Source organism: Taeniopygia guttata, chromosome 22 (genome assembly GCF_048771995.1).
Source record: "Taeniopygia guttata chromosome 22, bTaeGut7.mat, whole genome shotgun sequence".
In the NCBI taxonomy this organism is placed as follows: domain Eukaryota; kingdom Metazoa; phylum Chordata; class Aves; order Passeriformes; family Estrildidae; genus Taeniopygia; species Taeniopygia guttata.
Genome location: NC_133047.1, coordinates 1,870,087 through 1,891,408, shown reverse-complemented (window position 1 = coordinate 1,891,408; position 21,322 = coordinate 1,870,087). Strand labels below are relative to the sequence as shown.

Genomic DNA, 21,322 nt, shown 5'->3' with positions numbered 1-21,322 from the left:
AGGGCACAAGATGGAGGAAATTGGGTGTGCCTTGTCCTTTTCCTCCTTCTTCATGCCCTCCATGTTTCACTGTGGTGTTGGCATTTTTCTGTTGGTTCAGGCTGGGGACACACTGTCCAACGTAGGTGACAGATATTGGCCCGTTATTGTAAATCCAGCACAGGTAGTTTGTGGTATTTAATGTTTGTACCATCCCACTGAGGGCAGAGCCCCACACGCTGCCCTGCAGGACAGACCCCGCTGGAGCCGGCACCGAGCTCCGGGAATTCCGGGAATTCCGGGAATTCGGGGAATTCCGGCCGGAGCTCTCCCGGCGCTGTTCCGGAGCTCCCGGGGTGCAGGACGTGTCCCAGCCTGTCCCCAGCCACCCCAAATTCTCCGCGCTGACCCCACGGGGATGGGATCCCTCTTTTGGGGATGGGGTCCCCGATTCCCGGGATGGGGGTCCCTGTTTCCCAAATGGGGTCCCCGGTTCCCGGGATGGGTCCCTGTTTTGGGGATGGGGTCCCTGATTCCCCGGATGGGGTCCTGGATTCCCGGGATGGGGTCCCTCTTTTGGGGATGGGGTCCCTGATTCCTGGGATGGGGTCCCTCTTTTGGGGATGGGGTCCCTGATTCCCGGGATGGGGTCCCTGATTCCCAGGATGGGGTCCCTCTTTTGGGGATGGGGTGCCTGTTTTGGGGATGGGGTCCCTGATTCCCCGGATGGGGTCCATGATTCCCGGGATGGGGTCCCTGGGAGAGGATGGGGTCCCTCTTTTGGAGATGGGGTCCCTCTTTTGGGGATGGGGTCCCTGGGAGGGGATCGTGTGTCCTTGGAGGGGGTCCCCGTGCCCTGTTTTTTATGGGATCGTGTCCCAGGAGCCCACACTCCCCAGGATAAATACAAGGACACCCTCTTCCCAGCTTTTTTTCCCATAAACCCCAAATTTTACAACTTATTTTTAAAATTCTCTTTAAAAAAACAAACAAAAACCGAAATTTCTCCAATGACAACCAAGCCCTGCCGAGCGCAGCTGCTGGAAAATCACCCCGGGCCCAGCCCGGGGCCGCTGCCTCCAGGGAAAGGACAATCGGATCCTTCCCAAATTCCTCTTTCCCGGGGTTCGTCTGGATCCAGCACCCCAAATTCCCTGAAAATTTGGGGTGCTGGAGGGGGTTTGGGGTGCCACTGATGGACTTGGGACAGAGCCAGCAGCTCCTGAAGGTGAAATCTGGAATTGTGTACCCCAAAAATGAAGGGAAGGGTTGGGGAGAGCATGGCTGGGACCCCTGGGAATTGTGTACCCCGAAATTATGAACCCCAAAAACCGCGGGAAGGGTGGGGAGAGCATGGCTGGGACCCCCGGGAATTGTGTACCCCAAAAATGAAGGGAAGGGTTGGGAGAACATGGCTGGGACCCCCGGGAATTGTGAACCCCAAAAACCGAGGGAAGGGTGGGGAGAGCATGGCTGGGACCCCCGGGAATTGTGAACCCCAAAAACCGAGGGAAGGGTGGGGAGAACATGGCTGGGACCCCCGGGAATTGTGTACCCCGAAATTATGAACCCCAAAAACCGCGGGAAGGGTGGGGGAGAGCCTGGCTGGAGAGCTGCTATGTGTGTAGGGATATATCTGCGTATAAAAAAATAAATGTGCGCGGTTGTAGCGTTGATACTGATGGGAAAAAGGCGAATTTCAGGCTGGTCCTGCGCGATCCACGCGCAGCCCGAGGTTCTCCGGGAGAATCCCGCCGCGTCCTCACATGGCAGATTTCATCTCCCACTCCTGCAAAATTGGGGGGTCAATCCCTCATTTCCCTGTTTTTAGCAGATCAATCCCTCATTTCTGTGTTTTTAGGGGATCAATCCCTCACTTCCCCGTTTTTAGGCAATCAATCCCTCATTTCCGTGTTTTTAGGGGGTCAATCCCTCATTTCCCTGTTTTTAGGGGATCAGTCCCTCACTTCCCCGTTTTTAGGCAATCAATCCCTCATTTCCCCATTTTTAGGGGATCAATCCCTCATTTCCCCATTTTTAGGGGATCAATCCCTCATTTCCCCGTCCTGTACGGAATCGATCCCTGATTTCCCTGTTCTGTAGGGGATCAATCCCTCATTTCCCTGTTCTGTAGGGGATCAATCCCTCATTTCTGTGTTTTTATGGGATCAATCCCTCATTTCCCTGTTCTGTAGGGGATCAATCCCTCATTTCCCCATTTTTAGGGGATCAATCCCTCATTTCCCTGTCCTGTACAGAATCGATCCCTGATTTCCCTGTTCTGTAGGGGATCAATCCCTCATTTCCCTGTTTTTAGGGGATCAATCCCTCATTCCCCCGTTTTTAGGGGATCAATCCCTCATTTCCCTGTTTTTAGCGGATCAATCCCTCATTTCCCTGTTTTTAGCGGATCAATCCCTCATTTCCCTGTTTTTAGGGGATCAATCCCTCATTTCCCCATTTTTAGGGGATCAATCCCTCATTTCCCCGTCCTGTACGGAATCGATCCCTGATTTCCCTGTCCTGTAGGGGATCAATCCCTCATTTCCCTGTTTTTAGGGGATCAATCCCCCATTTCCCTGTTTTTAGGGGATCAATCCCTCACTTCCCTGTTTTTAGTGGATCAATCCCTCATTTCCCTGTTCTATAGGGGATCAATCCCTCATTTCCCTGTTCTATAGGGGATCGATCCCTCATTTCCCTCTTTTTAGGGGATCAATCCCTCATTTCCCCGTCCTGTACGGAATTGATCCCTGATTTCCCTGTTCTGTAGGGGATCAATCCCTCATTTCCCTGTTTTTAGGGGATCAATCCCTCATTTCCCCATTTTTAGGGGATCAATCCCTCATTCCCCCATTTTTAGGGGATCAATCCCTCATTTCCCTGTTTTTAGTGGGTCAATCCCTCATTTCCCTGTTTTTAGGGGATCAATCCCTCATTTCCCTGTTTTTAGGGGATCAATCCCCCATTTCTCCGTCCTGTACGGAATCAATCCCTGATTTCCCCGTTCTGTAGGGAATCAATCCCTCACTTCCCTGTTTTTAGGGGATCAATCCCTCATTTCCCCGTCCTGTACGGAATCGATCCCTGATTTCCCTGTTCTGTAGGGGATCAATCCCTCATTTCCCCATTTTTAGCGGATCAATCCCTCATTTCCCCGTCCTGTAAGATCCCCTAAACCCTTCCCGTTCCCCCAGATCCTGGAATTACCTTTCTCTTCCGCATCACATTTCCCTTCCCGGCCGTGAGCGGGGACGGCGGCGGTCTCAGGGCGCTCCTGGCCGAGCTGGAGCGCTTCAGCAGCGGCCTGAGGAACGAGCCCTGCGGGAAACACAGCGAGAAAAGGCTCGGGGGCGTCCTCCAAACCCAACTCACACCTTAAACCCAACTCACCCCTCAAACCCAACTCACACATCAAACCCAACTCACACCTCCAACCCAACTCACATCTCAAACCCAACTCACCCCTCAAACCCAACTCACCCCTCAAACCCAACTCAGACCCCCTCGGTGTCCCCTGGGGGAACCCAGGGAATCCCTCTGGCTGCCCTGGGACCCTGGCAGGGGTCAGGAACCCCCTGGACAGAGCCCCCAGAGACACTGGCTGTGATCTCTGTCCATGGAAAAGAGTTTTCAATCTTACAGGATGAATTACAAGCTCTGAGTGTTTGAAATAAGTAATAATTAACTGTGACACGGGTGCAAAAGTAAAATTTTAGGATTCTAGATGAGGGGTCCAAAGGGGACAAGATGGAGGAAATCAGGTGTGCCTTGTCCTTTTTCTCCTTCTTCATGCCCTCCATGTTTCACTGTGGTGTTGGCATTTTTCTGTTGGTTCAGGCTGGGGACACACTGTCCAACGTAGGTGACAGATATTGGCACGTTATTGTAAATCCAGCACAGGTAGTTTGTGGTATTTAATGTTTGTACCATCCCACTGAGGGCAGAGCCCCACACGCTGCCCTGCAGGACAGAGCTGCGGCAGGGCAGCAGAACATGGTAGAGATAAACAGAATAAACAACCTTGAAACAGCACAGACCAATTATGGCTTCTGCTTTGGCAGCGGGGCTGACAGAGGTTTTTCACACTCTCGGAATCATCAATACCCCAGATTCCGGCAGTTGCCCACCTCGGAGCCAGCCGAGCTGGCGCTGGCAGCGATGTGCCCCCTCAGCGCCGTGCCCAGCGCCAGCAGGTTGATCTCGGAGCCGGATCTCAGCCCGCCCTTCGCGCCCCTCGGCAGCTGCCCCGTGTGCTCCTCCGGCTTGGGAAAAGCTCTGTGCCCTGCAAGCAGAGCAGGAGCGCTGCCAAGGCCGGGCACGGGCCAGCCCTGCCCGCCGCTGGCATGTGGGGCAGGGGATGTGGGGCAGGGGACACCTCACAAACTCCCACCTTCCCAGTCAAAACGCTCCAAAATTAAAATTATTGCGGCGCGCCACCACGCAGCTGGGAAAGGCCGCGGGGACAATCCCGAATAATCAGCAGGAAGGGAAAGGAGGGAGGACACAGAAATCCCAAATCTCCTGGGCACCGCTGTCTCCCTGGACATTCCCACCCACCCCTCTCACCTGCCGGCGAGGCCCGGGCACCGCCCGCGGCGCTGGCACAGCCGGGCAGGGCAGACACGGGTCTGGGGCGCTGCCCTGGCACTGCCTGCTCCAGGCTCGGCTGCTGCGGGGAGAAGCCCGGGGGCACGGGCAGGGTGAAACCCGGGGCTGAGGGCATGGTGAAGAACGGGGGTGAGGGCACGGTGAAACCCGGGGGCATGGGGAGGGTGAAACCCGGGGTGAGGGCACGGTGAAACCCGGGGGTGAGGGAATGGAGAAGAACGGGGGTGACGGGATGGTGAAACCCGGGGTGAGGGCACGGTGAAGCCTGGGGGCACCGGGATGGTGAAACCTCTGGGCACAGGGATGGTGAAGCCCGGGGGTGAGGGGATGGTGGAGCCCAGGGGGCACTGGGATGGTGAAGAACGGAGGTGAGGGCACGGTGAAGAACGGGGGTGAGGGCGCGGTGAAACCAGGGGGTGAGGGCATGGTGCAACCCGGGGTGAGTGCACGGTGAAGAACGGGGGCACCGGGATGGAGAAACTCGGGGCTGAGGGGATGGTGAAACCCGGGGGTGAGGGCACGGTGAAGCCTGGGGGCACCGGGATGGTGAAGAACGGGGGTGAGGGCACGGTGAAACCCGGGGTGAGGGCACGATAAAGAACGGGGGCACGGGGATGGAGAAACTCAGGGCTGAGGGGATGGTGAAGCCCAGGGGACACTGGGATGGTGAAGAACGGGGGTGAGGGCACGGTGAAGCCCGGGGGTGAGGGCACGGTGAAACCCGGGGGTGAGGGCATGGTGAAGCCCGGGGGTGAGGGCACGGTGAAACCCGGGGGCACGGTGAGGGTGAAACCCGGGGGTGAGGGGATGGCACGGCCCAGGGGGCACTGGGATGGTGAAGAATGGGAGTGAGGGGATGGTGAAGCCCGCGGGCAAGAGGGTGGTGAAACCCACGGGCACGGGGATGGTACCCGGGGGCACGGGGATGGTACCCAGGGGCACGGGGATGGTACCCGGGGGCACGGGGATGGTACCCAGGGGCACAGGGATGGTACCCAGGGGCACGGGGATGGTACCCGGGGGCACGGGGATGGTACCCGGGGGCACAGGGATGGTACCCAGGGGCATGGGGACGGTGAAGCCCACGGGCACAGGGACAGTGGGAGTGGATTTGCCCCCCCTGAGGGGCAGGAGCGGGGGGCACAGAGCACCAGCAGAGGTTACCAGCTGCTGCAGCCGCTCCGCGCTGCAGGAGAGATGTTTGGGGGTCCCGGCTGGCAGGGGGTGCCCGGAGGGATCGTCCATGTAGGCGTTGGGGGTGGGCACACGGCGCAGCAGCAGCCCCCTGCGAGCAGGAGGGGATGCCCTGAGCCCCCCCAGCCCAGAGGGAGGGGCAGGGATGGGGGTGCCCCAAGGCCTTACCCGGCAGCGGGGCGGCTGCTCGGCCTCGGGGGTCTCGGGGGGGGCCCCTCGCCCTTCTTGGGCTCCGCTGCCCCCCTGGTCTGTGGGGTCCTCAGTCGGGCTTCGCTCCCCTGGTCCGGACGGGCCTGGTGGGGGGCAGGGGCTGGGCTCAGGGGGCACCCCCAGGGCAGGGTTTGGGATCAGGGGGTGCCCTTGGGGCAGGGTCTGGGCTCAGGGGGCACACCCAGGGCAGGGTTTGGGATCAGGGGGTGCCCCCAGGGCAGGGGCTGGGCACAGGGGGCACCCCCAAAGCAGGGGCTGGGCTCAGGGGGTGCCCCCAGGGCAGGGTCTGGGCTCAGGGGGCACCCCCAAAGCAGGGGCTGGGCTCAGGGGGCACCCCCAGGGTAGGGTCTGGGCTCAGGGGGCACACCCAGGGCAGGGCCTGGGCTCAGGGGGTGCCCCCAGGGCAGGGTCTGGGATCAGGGGGTGCCCTTGGGGCAGGGTCTGGGATCAGGGGGTGCCCTTGGGGCAGGGTCTGGGCTCAGGGGGTGCCCTTGGGGCAGGGTCTGGGCTCAGGGGGTACCCCCAAAGCAGGGTCTGGGCTCAGGGGGTGCCCCCAGGGCACGGTTTGGGCTCAGGGGCACCCTTGGGGCAGGGTCTGGGCTCAGGGGGTGCCCCCAGGGCAGGGTTTGGGTTCAGAGGGTGCCCCCAGGGCCGGGTCTGGGCTCAGGGGGTGCCCCCGAAGCAGAGTCCGGGTTCAGGGGGTGCCCCTGGGGCACGGTCAAGGCTCAGGGGGTGCCCCCGAAGCAGAGTCCAGGTTCAGGGGGTGCCCCCGGGAGGCACACCGGGGTACCCCACTGGTCACTCACCTGCAGCCGGGCCAGCTCCCGGCCGCGCTGGGCGATGCGGGCGCGGAGGTTTTGGGGGGATCCGGCGGCCGTCCCGGGGGACCCCCGGCATCCCTCCGGGCGCGGGGCAGCGCCGGGCACCGCCAGCACCCGCAGGGCTCCGCGGCGGAGCGCGGCCCGCAGGCGCTGCCGGAGCACCGGGAACCCTGCGGGCAGCGCCGGCAGCGGGCACGGGGGATGGCACCCCCGAACCCCGAACCCCGAACCACTTACCACGAACCACGAACCAGGAATCCCGAACCCCAAACCCCGAACCCCAAACCCCGAACCACGAACCCCAAACCCCGAACCCTGAACCCCGAATCCCGAACCCCGAACCCCGAATCCCGAACCCCAAACTCCGAACCCCAAACCCCGAATCCCGAATTCCAAACCCCGAACCCCGAACCCCGAACCCTGAACCACTTACCACGAACCCCGAACCACGAACCCCGAACTCCGAACCCCGAATCCCGAACCCCGAACCACTTACCACCAACCCTGACCCCCGAACCCCGAACCCGAAACCCCGAACTCCGAACTCCGAACCCCGAATCCCGAACCCCAAACCCCGAACCACAAACCAGGAACCCCAAACCCCGAACCCCGAACCCTGACCCCCGAACCCCGAACCACTTACCACCAACCCTGACCCCCGAACCTCAAACCCCAAACCCCGAACCCCGAACCCCGAACCCCAAACCACTTATCACGAACCCTGACCCCCGAACCCCAAACCCCAAACCCCGAACCCCAAACCCCGAACCCCGAACCCCGAACCCCAAACCCCGAACCCCGAACCCCAAACCCCGAACCACGAACCCCGAACCCCGAACCCCGAACCCCGAACCCCGAACCCCGAACCCCGAACCCCGAACCCCGAACCACGAACCACGAACCCCGAACCACGAACCCCAAACCACGAACCCCAAACCCCGAACCCCGAACCCCGAACCCCGAACCCCGAACCACGAACCCCGAACCACGAACCCCAAACCACGAACCCCAAACCCCGAACCCCGAACCGAACCCCGAACCACGAACCCCAAACCCCGAACCACGAACCCCGAACCCCGAACCCCAAACCCCGAATCCCGAACCCCGAACCCCAAACCCCGAACCCTGAACCACGAACCCTGACCCCCGAACCCCGAACCCCGAACCACGAACCCCGAACCCCAAACCCCGAACCCCGAACCCCAAACCCCGAACCACGAACCCCAAACCCCGAACCACGAACCCTGACCCCCGAACCCCGAATCCCAAACCCCGAACCCCAAACCACAAACCCCGAGCCCCGAACCCCGAATCCCGAACCCCAAACCCCGAATCACAAACCAGGAACCCCAAACCCCGAACCCCGAACCCCAAACCCCGAACCCCGAACCCCAAACCCCGAACCCCGAACCCCGAACCCCGAACCAGGAACCCCGAACCCCAAACTCCGAACCCCGAACCCTGACCCCTCGCAGCCCCCCACCTCCTTTGCCGTCCTCTCCGCGCCGCGCGGGGCTTGGCCGGCAGCGCTTCCTCCCCTCCTCCTCTTCCTCCTTGCCGAGCTGCGGTGAGGCAGGCCCGGAGTGGGGATAGGGGGAGCCCCGAATCTGTGGGGGGAGCCCGGAATCTGTGAGGGGAGCCCCGAATCTGTGGGGAGAGCCCCGAAACTGTGGGGAGAGCCCCGAAACTGTGGGGTCCCAGCTCTCCCCAGGATATGGGGTTGCGGTTTATTTCCCGGGGGGACCAAACTCACCCTGCCGGGCCTGGAGGAAGGCGGCGCTGGGACCCCAAGAGCCGCCAGCCCGCTCGGGGCATCGCTGCTCACCTCCTCGATCACCTGGGGACGGGCACAGCTCACCCCGCCATCCGGCCCCCCGCTAAAAATGCTCCCCACAACCCCCAGAAAGGATCTGGGACTCACAACCCCCAGGAGGGAACTGGGGATCATCCCCAGCTCCCCACTAAAAATGCTCCTCAGAACCCAAAATACTCCCCACAACCCCCAGGAGGGAACTGGGGATCATCCCCAGCCCCCCTCTAAAAATGCTCCTCAGAACCCCCAGAAGGGAACTGGGGATCATCCCCAGCCATCCACTAAAATTGCTCCTCAGAGCCCAAAATGCTCTCCACAACCCCCAGAAAGGATCTGGTGCTCACAACCCCCAGAAAAGAACTGGGGACACCCCGGATCATCCCCAGGTCCCCACTAAAAATGCTCCTCAGAACCCCCAGAAGGGAACTGGGGATCATCCCCAGCCATCCACTAAAAATGCTCCTCAGAACCCAAAATACTCCCCACAACCCCCAGGAGGGACCTGGGGCTCACAACCCCCAGGAGGGAACTGGGGATCATCCCCAGCCCCCACTAAAAATGCTCCTCACAACCCCCAGAAAGGATCTGGGACTCACAACGCCCAGAAAAGAACTGGGGACAGCCCGGATCATCCTCACCCCCCACTAAAAATGCTCCTCAGAACCCAAAATACTCCCCACAACCCCCAGGAGGGAACTGGGGCTCACAACCCCCAGAAGGGAACTGCAGACACCCCGGATCATCCCCAGCCCCCTCTAAAAATGCTCCTCACAACCCCCAGAAAGGAACTGGGGACACCCCGGATCATCCCTAGGTCCCCACTAAAAATGCTCCTCACAACCCCCAGGAGGGAACTGGGGATCATCCCCAGCCCCCACTAAAAGTGCTCCCCACAACCCCCAGAAAGGATCTGGGGCTCACAACCCCCAGAAGGGAACTGGGGACACCCCGGATCATCCCCAGCTCCCCCAGCAGCACCGGGGCAGGGCTGTTCCCCCATTTCCCCCCTGCCCACCCTCCTCCTGCCCGGCTGCAACACCTCCAAACCTTCCTCCAGTCCTCAGCCTGCTGCCGGCTCTGGAAGCCGATGACCAGCACCTCTCCTGCCCTCCCTGCCACCTTCAGGGCGTGGGGCATCTTCTTGCCCCTCTTGTCCTTGCAGGAGACGCGGCAGCCGCGCAGGTCCAGCTGCAGCAGCGGCTGCAGGTCCGCGGCGCACCTGAAGCACTGCGGGGCGGGCACGGCGGGGCCAGGGGGGCACGGAGGGGTTAGAATTGGGCACGGAGCCCCTCTGCCACCTTTACCCATCCTCCTGCCAGCCCCTCACCAGCAGGACGTGCTCCCGGACGATGAAAAGCTGCTTGGCCCACCGCCCCAGCCAGCGCTTCCTCCAGAGGAAACCACAGAGCTGCGCCTCGGGGCGCCCGGGGGGATCGGGGGGCTCGGCGCTGGTGCCCGCTGGCCAGCGCAGGTAATGGGCCCGGTCCGTCACGCCCCCATCCTCCTCCTCCTCCTCTTCCTCCTCTCCGTACGACTCGTAGTGGCTGCTGTCGCTGTCACCACCGCCTGCGAGCCGGGATGGGGTCGGTCAGGCCGGGGTGGGGGGCGTGGGGGGAGCTGGGGAGGGGTCGTGGGGAGACCTCAGGGAGCTGGGGAGGGGTCGTGGGGAGACCTCACCGTGCTCGGGGGGTTCGGTGTCTTCGTAGGAGTCATCAGCTGGGAGGGTCGGAGGGACCCCTGGCTCCTTGTTCTGGGGGTACAAGGGGTGTTCCAAAGGTGGGGAACCTCACTGGGTCCCCCCTCGGTGGGCAGGGGGGCACCACGAAGATTTCCAGCGTGGTGGGACCCCCTCCTGCGAGCAATCTTAGCCAGCCCTGGGGTGGCCGAGTGTGGGACTCGGATTCAGTCAAAGAAAGAAACTGAGAGTTGGCAGCCAGGCAGATGCCTGGGAAAGAGCTAAATAAGAATGTAAATAATTCTTTATGTCTCTTGTTTTTCACATTGTTTATAGGTAAGTTCTGCGTCAAGCACTGTACACCAAAGCTGTGCATTGTTTTCACTTCAATAGATTTAGTCCTCACGGAGCTCTGTATAAAGGAGCGGTGTATTTTAAATAAATCAAAGTTTCACTCTCACAACCTTCTGAGTCAAGTCTATTCATTCCCATCCTGCCTCAACAGCAGCAGCCGAGCCCCTCTCCCACCCCCCCCTGCGCCCCCCAGCCCCTCGCTGCCCCCTCTCACCGCTCCGTGCGGGCGCTCCCGGCCTCCTCCTCCCGCTGCCTCTGCGCTCCCGGAGCCTGCGGGGGGAAACCGGACCGGCTGAGGGGTCGGGGACCCCCCAAACCACGCGTGGAGGAGGAGATGTGTTACAGTGAGCTCAGGACCCCTGTGACTCTGATCAGGATAACCCTGGACCCTCCTTCCTGCCCCAGCGGGGTCGGCGGAGAGCCAGAGAAGAGCTCTGCCATGGTTTGAGACTGGCACTGAAATGTAGACTTTAAGGCATTTAGAGATTCTTGAAGAGCTAAGATTTTAGTTAGAAATAAGCCTTACTAGAATTAATTAAAATAATAATAATAAATGAGTAGGCCTTGATGAAGTTAGGAGTTAGTAGTTAACTAATAATTGATTGCTTGTCAGCACAATGTTTAGTTAGCTGGGTTTGTAATGAAGAATATAAATTGATAAATAGCTTTTAGGAACATAAGACAATTGTGGGCCTCCTCTGTTCTGAAACCAACTGAAGCCAAGGAATGGGAGTTCTACCAAGAGTTCATTTGTCACATTTGCATTGAAAAGGCAGAAAGGTCAGAACGAGGAAGACTTCATTGACTTCCTCATTTTGGGACCCCTCCCCATGGAAGGGACACCGACCCATTTCAGGGAACAAACCACACCTGCTGAATGGCTTTTGGAGTGATTAGCGTATGAAGCGGGGAATGGGATGTACCAAAATGATGAATATGCATTTGTATTTTGGGTATTCAACACTTGTATGGATAAAAAGACTCTGTAATCACCTGGAAGCTGCGGTGTGGATTTGGGAGCGATCCCACACACAATAAACACTCACTTTCTAACTTTAAATTGTTAGAGAGTTTTTGTCCGTCACAGTTGGATATCGGTACTAGATCAATATCCATATTTTTTTAATAAATCAGCGCAATGCCAGCACCCCCATGAAAATGCAACCTTGTCGCTGTCGAGGCAGGGTGGGAATGAGAAGACTCTGATTCAGAAGCTGTAATACTAAAAACTCTCCTTTATTCAAAATACACCGCTCTTCTATACAGAGCTTTGTGAGGACCGATTCCACTGGTCCTGAAGTGAAAACAATTCACACCGTTGGTGTACAGTGCTTGATGCACAGCGACAGAACTTAACTATAAAAAATATGAACAACAAGAGAGATAAAGAATTATTTACATTCTTCGCCAGCTCTTTCCCAGGTTTCTGCCTGGCTGGAAACTCTCAGTTTCTTTTCTTTGACTGAATCTGAGTCCCCCACAAGCTGTCATGGCTTTTGGCTGGACTCTTCTTGTCAGCCATAGACCGAACCAATCCTTCCTCCAGGAGAGGGACTGCATTTTAGGGGGATGCAAATGTGAGCCAAGAGACCCTTCAGCAGCTGCCAGTTCAGGAACGGACAGAGAAAAGCGGAGGAGGGTGTGAGGATGCTCTCCGTCTTCAGAGAAGAAGAGAAGGAGATCTCTGTTCTTGGATTCTCGGCCCCAGGGGGAAATGGGGGGGACTGTGGTCCCAAAATGAGACACTGGACTGTTGTTCCTGTTGGTCCTTGGCAAAGCATCCTTAAAGGAGCCCTGTGAGCGGTTTTGGTCCATGCACGGTGGTGAGAGCACTGTGACATGGAGAGGAGAGTGTCACACTGGCCGGTGTGCCATGGAAACACAAGAGGTGGCAGCTGTGTTTCCTGGGGGTCTGTGGTGCAAGGGGGACTCCTCTCTTCCCTGATGGATTCAGTATTGATTATATTGAAGGGTGAAAACTGGATTAAGGATCCAAATGGGCCTCGCTGTGGTTTGGTGAAGTTGGCTGGTGGGAGGAGGAATGTTTTGAAAGGTTTTCATTTTGAATTTTGTGTGTGTGGTTTTTTTCCTTTCTTTTTCCTTTTGTAGTAGTAGTGGTAGCTTAATAATTTTTTTTCCCTTTGTTATTAAGTTTGGCCTGTTTTGTTCTGTTCTCGATCGAATTTCACAGCATTCAATTGATAGGTTGCATTTTCACAGGGGCACCGGCATTGTGCCAGTGTCAAACCATGACACGCTCCCTATCCAAAGCCTGGATAAACCCCTGGAATTTCCTGTTCGGCCTCTTTTTGTCCCGCTCTTTCCCTTGGACATCACAGAACAAAGAGAACTGCACCAGCACACATCGGGGTAAGAGCCTCTTCCGGAAATCTTTGCCCTCTCCTGATATTCCTCCCCTCAAAGCCTCGGATCTCTGGGCCAGCCTGATAATTCAGGGGGCTGAGAGGGGGGGACGTCAAAGATGATGATGATGATGATGATGATGATGATGATGATGATGATGATGATGAGCGTGACACTCACCCGGGCTGCACTGGCCCGTCGGGGTCACCGGGGAGGGCGAGAGGCAGCGCATGATCATGTACTCGGCATCCTCTGCTGCGGGGGCAGCGCCGGGTCAGGGCCGCGCCCCCCGAGCCTGCCCCAATGCCCAGCGGGCACCGGCCGGGGGGTCCCCCCGCCCCCAGACCCACACTCACGGGGCGGGCGCTGCAGCCGGGCCAGCAGGGCGGACACGGAGCGTTTCTTGGCCCGAGCGGCGGCGCTGAGGCTCTCGCGGTCCAGCAGGAGCAGGAAGGAGCGCAGGTCCCACAGGAGCTGGTCCAGGTCTGCAGGGGACAGCGACAGGGACGTGCCACCCTCCACAGGAGCCTGCGGGCACGGCTCCCCGGCCCTTCCCCTGCACTGGGCACGGCTGGGGTGTCCCCGATGCCATGGAGGGGTCACTGATACCATGGGGGTGTCCCCGATGCCAGGAGGAGTCACTGATACCATGGGGGTGTCCCCGATGCCATGGAGGGGTCACTGATGCCATGGAGGGTCCCTGATGCCATGAGGATGTCCCCAGTGCCATGAGGGTGTCCCCAGTGCCATGGGGTGTCCTCAATGCCATGGGGTGTCCCCTCTGCCATGGGGGTGTCCCCTCTGCCATGGAGGGGTCACTGATACCGTGGGGGTGTCCCCAATGCCATGGGGTGTCCCCGATGCCATGGAGGGGTCACTGATACCATGGGGGTGTCCCCGATGCCATGGAGGGGTCACTGATACCATGGGGGTGTCCCCAATGCCATGAGGGTGTCCCCAGTGCCGTGGGGGTGTCCCTGATGTCATGGGGGTGTCCCCAGTGCCATGGGGGTGTCCCCGATGCCATGGAGGGGTCACTGATGCCATGGAGGGGTCACTGATACCATGGGGGTGTCCCCAATGCCATGGGGTGTCCCCGATGCCATGGGGTGTCCCCAATGCCATGGAGGGGTCACTAATACCGTGGGGGTGTCCCCGATGCCATGGAGGGGTCACTGATGCCATGGAGGGGTCACTGATGCCATGGGGGTGTCCCCGATGCCATGGAGGGGTCACTGATACCATGGGGGTGTCCTCAATGCCATGAGGGTGTCCCCAGTGCCATGGAGTGTCCCCGATGCCATGGGAATGTCCCCAGTGCCATGGAATGCCCCTGCTGCCGTGGGGGTGTCCCTGATGCCATGGGGGTGTCCCCAGTGCCATGGAGGGTCCTCGATACCATGGGGGTGTCCCCAATGCTACGGCAGTGTCCCCAGTGCCATGGGACAAGGGACAGGGGACAACGGACAGGGGCAGGGGACAAGGGACAGAGGACAAGGGACAGGGGACAGGGGTCAAGGAACAGGGACAAGGGACAGGGACAGGGGACAAGGGACAGGGGACAACGGACAGGGGCAGGGGACAAGGGACAGGGACAGGGGACAAGGGACAGGGACAGGGGACAAGGGACAGGGGACAAGGGACGAGGGACAGGGACAGGGACAGGGGACAAGGGACAAGGGACAGGGGACAAGGGACAGGGACAGGGGACAAGGGACGAGGGACAGGGACAAGGGACAACGGACAGGGGCAGGGGACAAGGGACAGGGACAGGGGACAGGGGACAGGGGACAAGCGACAAGGGACAAGGGACAGGGACAGGGACAAGGGACAGGGGACAGGGACAAGGGACAGGGGACAAGGGACAAGGGACAAGGAGAAGGGACAGGGGACAGGGGACAGGGGACAAGGACAAGGGAAAGGGGACAGGGGACAGGGGACAGGGGACAGGGGACAAGGGACAGGGGACAAGGGACAGGGACAGGGGACAAGGGACGAGGGACAGGGACAAGGGACAGGGACAGGGACAGGGAGAAGGGACGGGGACAAGGGACAGGGACAGGGGACAGGGGACAGGGGACAGGGACGGGGGCAGGGGACAAGGACAGGGGACAGGGACAGGGGACGAGAGAGGGAACAGGGGACAGGGACAGGGGACAAGGGACAGGGGACAAGGGACAGGGGACAAGGGACGAGGGACAGGGACAAGGGACAGGGACAGGGACAAGGGACAGGGGACAGGGACAAGGGACAGGGGACAACGGACAGGGGCAGGGGACAAGGGACAGGGATAAGGCACAAGGGACAGGGGACAAGGGACAGGGGACAAGGGACAGGGGACAAGGGACAAGGGACATGGACAAGGGACAGGGACAGGGACAAGGGACAGGGGACAAGCGACAAGGGACAAGGGACAAGGGACAAGGGACAAGGGACAGGGACAGGGGACAAGGGACAAGGGAGAGGGGACAGGGACTGGGGACAGGGGACAGGGGACAAGGGACAGGGGACAAGGGACGAGGGACAGGGACAAGGGACAGGGACAGGGACAAGGGACAGGGGACAGGGACAAGGGACAGGGGACAACGGACAGGGGCAGGGGACAAGGGACAGGGATAAGGCACAAGGGACAGGGGACAAGGGACAGGGGACAAGGGACAGGGGACAAGGGACAAGGGACATGGACAAGGGACAGGGACAGGGACAAGGGACAGGGGACAAGCGACAAGGGACAAGGGACAAGGGACAAGGGACAAGGGACAGGGACAGGGGACAAGGGACAAGGGAGAGGGGACAGGGACTGGGGACAGGGGACAGGGGACAAGGGACAGGGACAGGGGACAAGGGACAGGGACAGGGGACAAGGGACAGGGACAGGGAGAAGGGACAAGGGACAAGGGACAAGGATAAAGGAAAGGGGACAGATGGTCACTGGCACGTTTGGGTGCCGAGGGATGGTGGCACCGCTGTCCCCAGAGGTCCTGCCAGCATGCTGGCATCAAACCTTCCAGAGCCGCCTGGCACAGGTGCCAGCTGTCCCCAGAGCACCCTGCCGGCTGCTCGAGTCCCCCTGCCACCTCCCAGCCGGAAAGGGGGGGACAGTCCCAGTGAAGCCACCACCACCCCTCCTGCAAGGCCCCAGTGACCCACACATCCCCTAACCCCACATTTCTCTGGGCATTAACAGGGACACAGCACACCCCAAAAAGGAGGTGGCACCCCTGGGTGAGGCTAGAGCCACCTCCCAGCTGAAAAGGGACAGTCCTGGTGAAGCCACCACCACCCCTCCTGCAAGGCCCCGGTGACCCCCACATCCCCGAACCCCACATTTCTCTGGGTTAACAGGGACGCAGCACACCCCAAAAAGGAGGTGGCACCCCTGGGTGAGGCTAGAGCCACCTCCCAGCCAAAAAGGGACAATCCCAGCAAAGCCACCACCACCCCTCCTGCAGTCACCACCCCTCCTGCCAGGCCCTGCTGACCCCCACATCCCCGAACCCCGCATTTCTGTGCATTAACAGGGACACAGCGCACCCCAAAAAGGAGGTGGCACCCCTGGGTGAGGCGAGGGCAGGCGGGGGAAGGAGCCCCTCAGTGCCACGCGTGTGAAGCCGCCTCTCCTGCCCCGGAGGTGCTGGCACGGGGCACCCCCGTGTCCCCTCCGCGCGTCCCCGGCCGGGAGCACACACCCTGCCCGGGGGGAGAGGAAACATCTGGCAGCGCGGCCCAAACATCTGGATTGCCCTGGAAACCGGGGAAGGGAAGGGAAGCGGGGGGCAAAGAATTCCCTGCGGGAAAAGCGGCGGGGGCTGCGGCGGGGGCTGGCGGAAGGGGGACACGGGTGGTGGGGGGCACACGGGGACTGTCCCCACCCCACCCCGGCTGGCGGGGCCGGTCCTTCCCCTCCCTCCCCTCCCTCCCCTCCCTCCCTTTCTCCGCTCCTCCGCCCAGGCCGAATTCCTGGGCAATGACATCTCTGTCCGCTCACCCTCTGCCCTCTCTGCGGCCTCCCCGGCTCCCCCCGGCCGCGAGCCGTGCCCAGCCGTGCCCAGCCGTGCCCAGCCGTGCCCGCAGCCGGTGCAGGGAGGGGAGGGGCTGCCCGCAGCTCGGGCTCGGTGCCCGCTGCCGTGCCAAGGGAAAGCGGGCGGGATGGAAAACATCTGCCTCGGTGGCCAGGGCGGGAGGAAAACGCCCCCAAAAACACGCACAGAGCGTCTCCCGGCAAAGCTCCCGCGGGGCGTGTGGCATCTTCAGCCTCATGCCACCCTCCCCGTGCCATCCTCCTCCTCCCCGTGTGATCCTCCTCATCCCCGTGCCATGCTCCTCATCCCCGTGCCATCCTCCTCCCCGTGCCATCCTCCTAATCGTCGTGCCTTCCTCCTCATCCCCGTTCCATCCTCCTCCTCCCCGTGCCATCCTCCTCATCCCCGGGCCATCCTCCTCCTCCCCGTGCCATCCTCCTCATCCTCATGGCAACCTTCCCCTCCTCGTTCCATCCTCCTCATCCTCGTGCCATCCTCCTTCTCCCTGTGCCATCCTCCTCATCCCCATGCCATCCTCCTCATTCCCGTGCCATCCTCCTCCTCCCCGTGCGATCCTCCTCCTCCTCGTGCCATCCTCCTCATCCCCGTGCCATCCTCCTCCTCCTCGTGCCATCCTCCTCATCCTCATGGCAACCTTCCCCTCCTCGTGCCATCCTCCTCCTCCTCGTGCCATCCTCCTCATCCCCATGCCATCCTCCTCCTCCCCATGCCATTATCCTCCTCCCCGTGCCATCCTCATCCCCATGCCATCATCCTCCTCCCCGTGCCATCATCCTCCTCCCCGTGCCATCCTCCTCCTCCCCGTGCCATCCTCATCCCCGTGCCATCCTCCTCATCCTCGTGCCATCCTCCTCCTCCTCGTGCCATCCTCCTCATCCCCATGCCATCCTCCTCCTCCCCATGCCATTATCCTCCTCCCCGTGCCATCCTCCTCCCCGGGCCATCCTCCTCATCCCCGTGCCATCCTCCTCCTCCTCGTGCCTTCCTCCACATCCCCGTGCCATCCTCCTCATCCCCGTGCCATCGTCCTCATCCCCGGGCCATCCTCCTCGTCCCCGTGCCATCCTCCTCCTCCTCCTGCCATCCTCCTCATCCTCATGGCAACCTTCCCCTCCTCGTGCCATCATCCTCATCTCCGTGCCATCCTCCTCCTCCCCATGCCATCCTCCTCATCCTCATGCCATCATCCCCGTGCCATCCTCCTCATCCTCGTGCCATCCTTGTCCTCGTCCCCGTGCCATCCTCCTCCTCCTCCTCGTGCCATCCTCCGCATCCTCATGCCATCATCCCCGTGCCATCCTCCTCCTCCCCGTGCCATCCTCCTCATCCCCGTGCCATCCTCCTCATCCTTGTGCCATCCTCGTCCTCGTCCCCGTGCCATCCTCCTCATTCCCGTGCCATCCTCCTCATCCCCGTGCCATCCTCCTCCTCCCCATGCCATCATCCTCTTCCCCGTGCCATCCTCCTCCTCCTCGTGCCATCCTCCTCATCCCCGTGCCATCCTCCTCATCCTCGTGCCATCCTCCTCATCCTCGTGCCATCCTCCTTCTCCCTCTGCCATCCTCCTCATCCTCGTGCCATCCTCGTCCTCGTCCCTGTTCCATCCTCCTCATTCCCGTGCCATCCTCCTCATCCCCATGCCATCATCCTCCTCCTCGTGCCATCCTCCTCATCCTCGTCTCATCCTCCTAAACCCCATGCCACCCTCCTCCTCCCCATGCCATCCTCCTCCTCCTCCTCGTGCCATCCTCCTCATCCTCATGGCAACCTTCCCCTCCTCGTGCCATCCTCCTCATCTCCGTGCCATCCTCCTCCTCCCCGTACCTTCCTCCTCCTCCCCGTGCCATCCTCCTCATCCTCATGCCATCATCCCCGTGCCATCCTCCTCATCCTCGTGCCATCCTCCTCATCCCCGTGCCATCCTCCTCCTCCTCGTGCCTTCCTCCTCATCCCCATGCCACCCTCCTCATCCCCGTGCCAGGATGGAGGAGGAAGGCCGGGGCGGCCGCAGGGATGCCAGGGGAACGCGCGGTGCCCGGGTGATGCCAGCGCGGGCTGAGGTTCGGGGCTGCCCTTCGGGCCCGGCGCCCACGCGGGGCACGATCGGTGCCACGAGGGGGTGACCCGGGGGTGACCCGGGGGTGACCCGGGGGTGACCCGGAGGGTGCGGGGGTGACCCGGGGGACACCGGGGGGTGCGGGGGTGGCCCTGGGGTGACCCGGGGGTGACCCGGGGGTGACCCGGGGGACACCGGGGGGTGCGGGGGTGACCCGGGGGACACCGGGGGGTGCGGGGCTGAACCGGGGGTGACTCGGGGGACACCGGGAGGGACCCGGGGGACACCGGGGGGTGCGGGGGTGGCCCTGGCCCGGCTGGGGATGACTCAGAGGAGGCTGCGGGGAGCTGCTCCGTCACTCGTCATGTGCGGAGGCTCCGGGCCACGGCTGCAGGGTGGGGACGCTCCCCCCACGCCTGTTGCACCCCCAAATTGCCCCTGGGAGGGCGCTGGAAAGGGGCGATGTCCCCCCACAACCCTGCCATGGCACCCCAACGGCGCGGGGGACACCCCGTCCCTCCTTGTCCCCTCCCACCGCCCCATTTTCACCCTCTCCTCTCTTCCCGAACCCCCTTTTCCCTCCCACGCCCCCACGGGCGCCCCAAACCAGCCGCGCCCGCGTGGGCAGCCCCACGCGGCTCCCCCGGGCACCGAACCCCCTTTTCCCCCCGGGTTTGAGTCGGTCCCCCCAGCCGCGCACCCCCCCGAGCCCCCCGTACCTCGCTGCCGGGACATGGTGTGGGAGCGCTCACATCGCGCCGGGACCGGCACCGGACCGGGACCGCCACCGGGACCGCCACCGGACCGGGACCTGGACCGGGACCGGGACCGGGACCGGGATCGGGATCGGGTTGGGCACAGGGATGAGGACCGGAATCGGGACAGGGATGGGGACCGGGGATCCGGACCGGGACCGGGATCCGGACCGGGATCGGGACAGGGATGGGGACCGGGGATCCGGACCGGGACCGGGATCCGGACCGGGATCGGGACAGGGGGGAGGATGGGGATCGGGATGGGGGATCGGGGATTGGGACCGGGATCAGGATCGGGATCGGGATCGGGACCGGAACCGGGATTCGGACCGGGATCGGGATCGGGATCGGGACCGGGTTGGGGATGGGGACCAGAATCGGGACAGGGATGGGGATTGGGGATCCGGACCGGGACCGGGATCCGGACAGGGATCGAGACAGGGGTGAGGATGAGGATCAGGACCGGACCAGGACCGGGACCGGGACCGGGATCGGGATCGGGATCGGGATCGGGATCGGGATCGGGATCGGGATCGGGATCGGGACTGGAATCGGGACAGGGATGGGGATTGGGGATCCGGACCGGGACCGGGATCCGGACCGGGATCGGGGATCGGGACCGGAGCCTGGATCCGAACCGGGATCGGGACCGGGACCGGGGTCGGGATCGGACCGGGGCAGCGCAGTCCCGGCCCGGCTCGGCTCGGCTCGCACACGCCCTGCGGGCCCCCAGCGCACCCGGCCGGGGCGGGAGGAAGGCGGGGAGGGCTCCGCATCCTCCTCGGAGCAGCGCCGCCATCTGCCGGGAACCGGGCTCGGGGACGAGGGGCGGCTCCGGGTGGGATTTTGGGACGAGGATGGGGGGGAAGCAAAGCTGCGGAGCCGGGTTGGATAAAGCCATTTCACCTTTAATTGTAAGCAAAAAATCACTCTCACGCGGATTCTCCAACACCAGCAAATAAAATAAACTCTAACAAAAACAGAGAAAGTGAATCACTGTAGTCCAGTCCGAAAACAACCCATATTTATATATATATTTATAGATATGTCGTTTGTAGCAGTGAAAGGCAAGTATGGGCCAGTGAATTCCCGAGAAATTACATTCTTTACATCCCAACAAGGTCGAGCGGCTGGGAAGTGGCTGGAAACAAAAACCGGGGAGCGTGGAGGGGTCGGGGGGCGCGGGGAGAGAGGGGTCCTGCCCAAAACGTGTGCCCGGGGAGGGGAGGGGGGAAGGGAAGGTGCTGCCCGGTGCCGGGCAGTGCCCGCCGCCGGTGCGCGGCCGCGGTGCCCATCGGGCCGTGCCCTGTTCCGATCCATCGCTCCAGTTCATCGTCCATGCCAGTTCGGTGTCCTCCTGAGCCCCCCAAATCATCCTTCCTGAGCCCTTCTGAGCCCCCCAAATCATCCTTCCTGAGCCCCCCAAATCATCCTTCCTGAGCCCCCC

General features: G+C 61.7%; 2 protein-coding genes across 2 annotated transcripts in view; both read right to left on the bottom strand.

The window, feature by feature from the left end:
- Positions 1 to 938: 938 nt before the first annotated feature.
- LOC115498119 (uncharacterized) lies at positions 939 to 20,776 on the bottom strand. Its single transcript, XM_041720492.2, has 16 exons — positions 19,840 to 20,776; positions 13,378 to 13,506; positions 13,202 to 13,276; positions 10,872 to 10,927; positions 10,306 to 10,378; positions 9,956 to 10,194; positions 9,676 to 9,855; positions 8,569 to 8,652; positions 8,299 to 8,422; positions 6,801 to 6,985; positions 5,953 to 6,077; positions 5,755 to 5,875; positions 4,549 to 4,651; positions 4,110 to 4,264; positions 3,190 to 3,300; positions 939 to 1,768 (listed from the first exon to the last, which is right to left on the bottom strand). The coding sequence occupies exons 1-16, from the start codon at positions 20,774 to 20,776 to the stop codon at positions 1,742 to 1,744; spliced, it is 2,724 nt and encodes a 907-aa protein (XP_041576426.2). The 3' UTR covers positions 939 to 1,741.
- DMTN (dematin actin binding protein) overlaps positions 20,763 to 21,322 on the bottom strand; it is a 28,232-nt gene continuing 27,672 nt past the window's right edge. Inside the window, exon 19 of the mRNA XM_072917650.1 lies at positions 20,763 to 21,251. The gene's annotated coding sequence lies outside the window, so the exon portion shown is untranslated. The remainder of the gene's footprint in view (positions 21,252 to 21,322) is intronic.

Excerpts from the sequence above, each read along its gene's own strand:
- LOC115498119 (XM_041720492.2), bottom strand. The coding sequence starts at position 20,776 with ATGGCTTTATCCAACCCGGCTCCGCAGCTTTGCTTCCCCCCCATCCTC. Across the intron at positions 9,856-9,955 it reads TCCGGGAGCACGTCCTGCTG|TGCTTCAGGTGCGCCGCGGA; the intron begins GTGAGGGGCTGG and ends CCCGCCCCGCAG. Across the intron at positions 3,301-4,109 it reads CCAGCTCGGCTGGCTCCGAG|GGCTCGTTCCTCAGGCCGCT; the intron begins GTGGGCAACTGC and ends TGTTTCCCGCAG.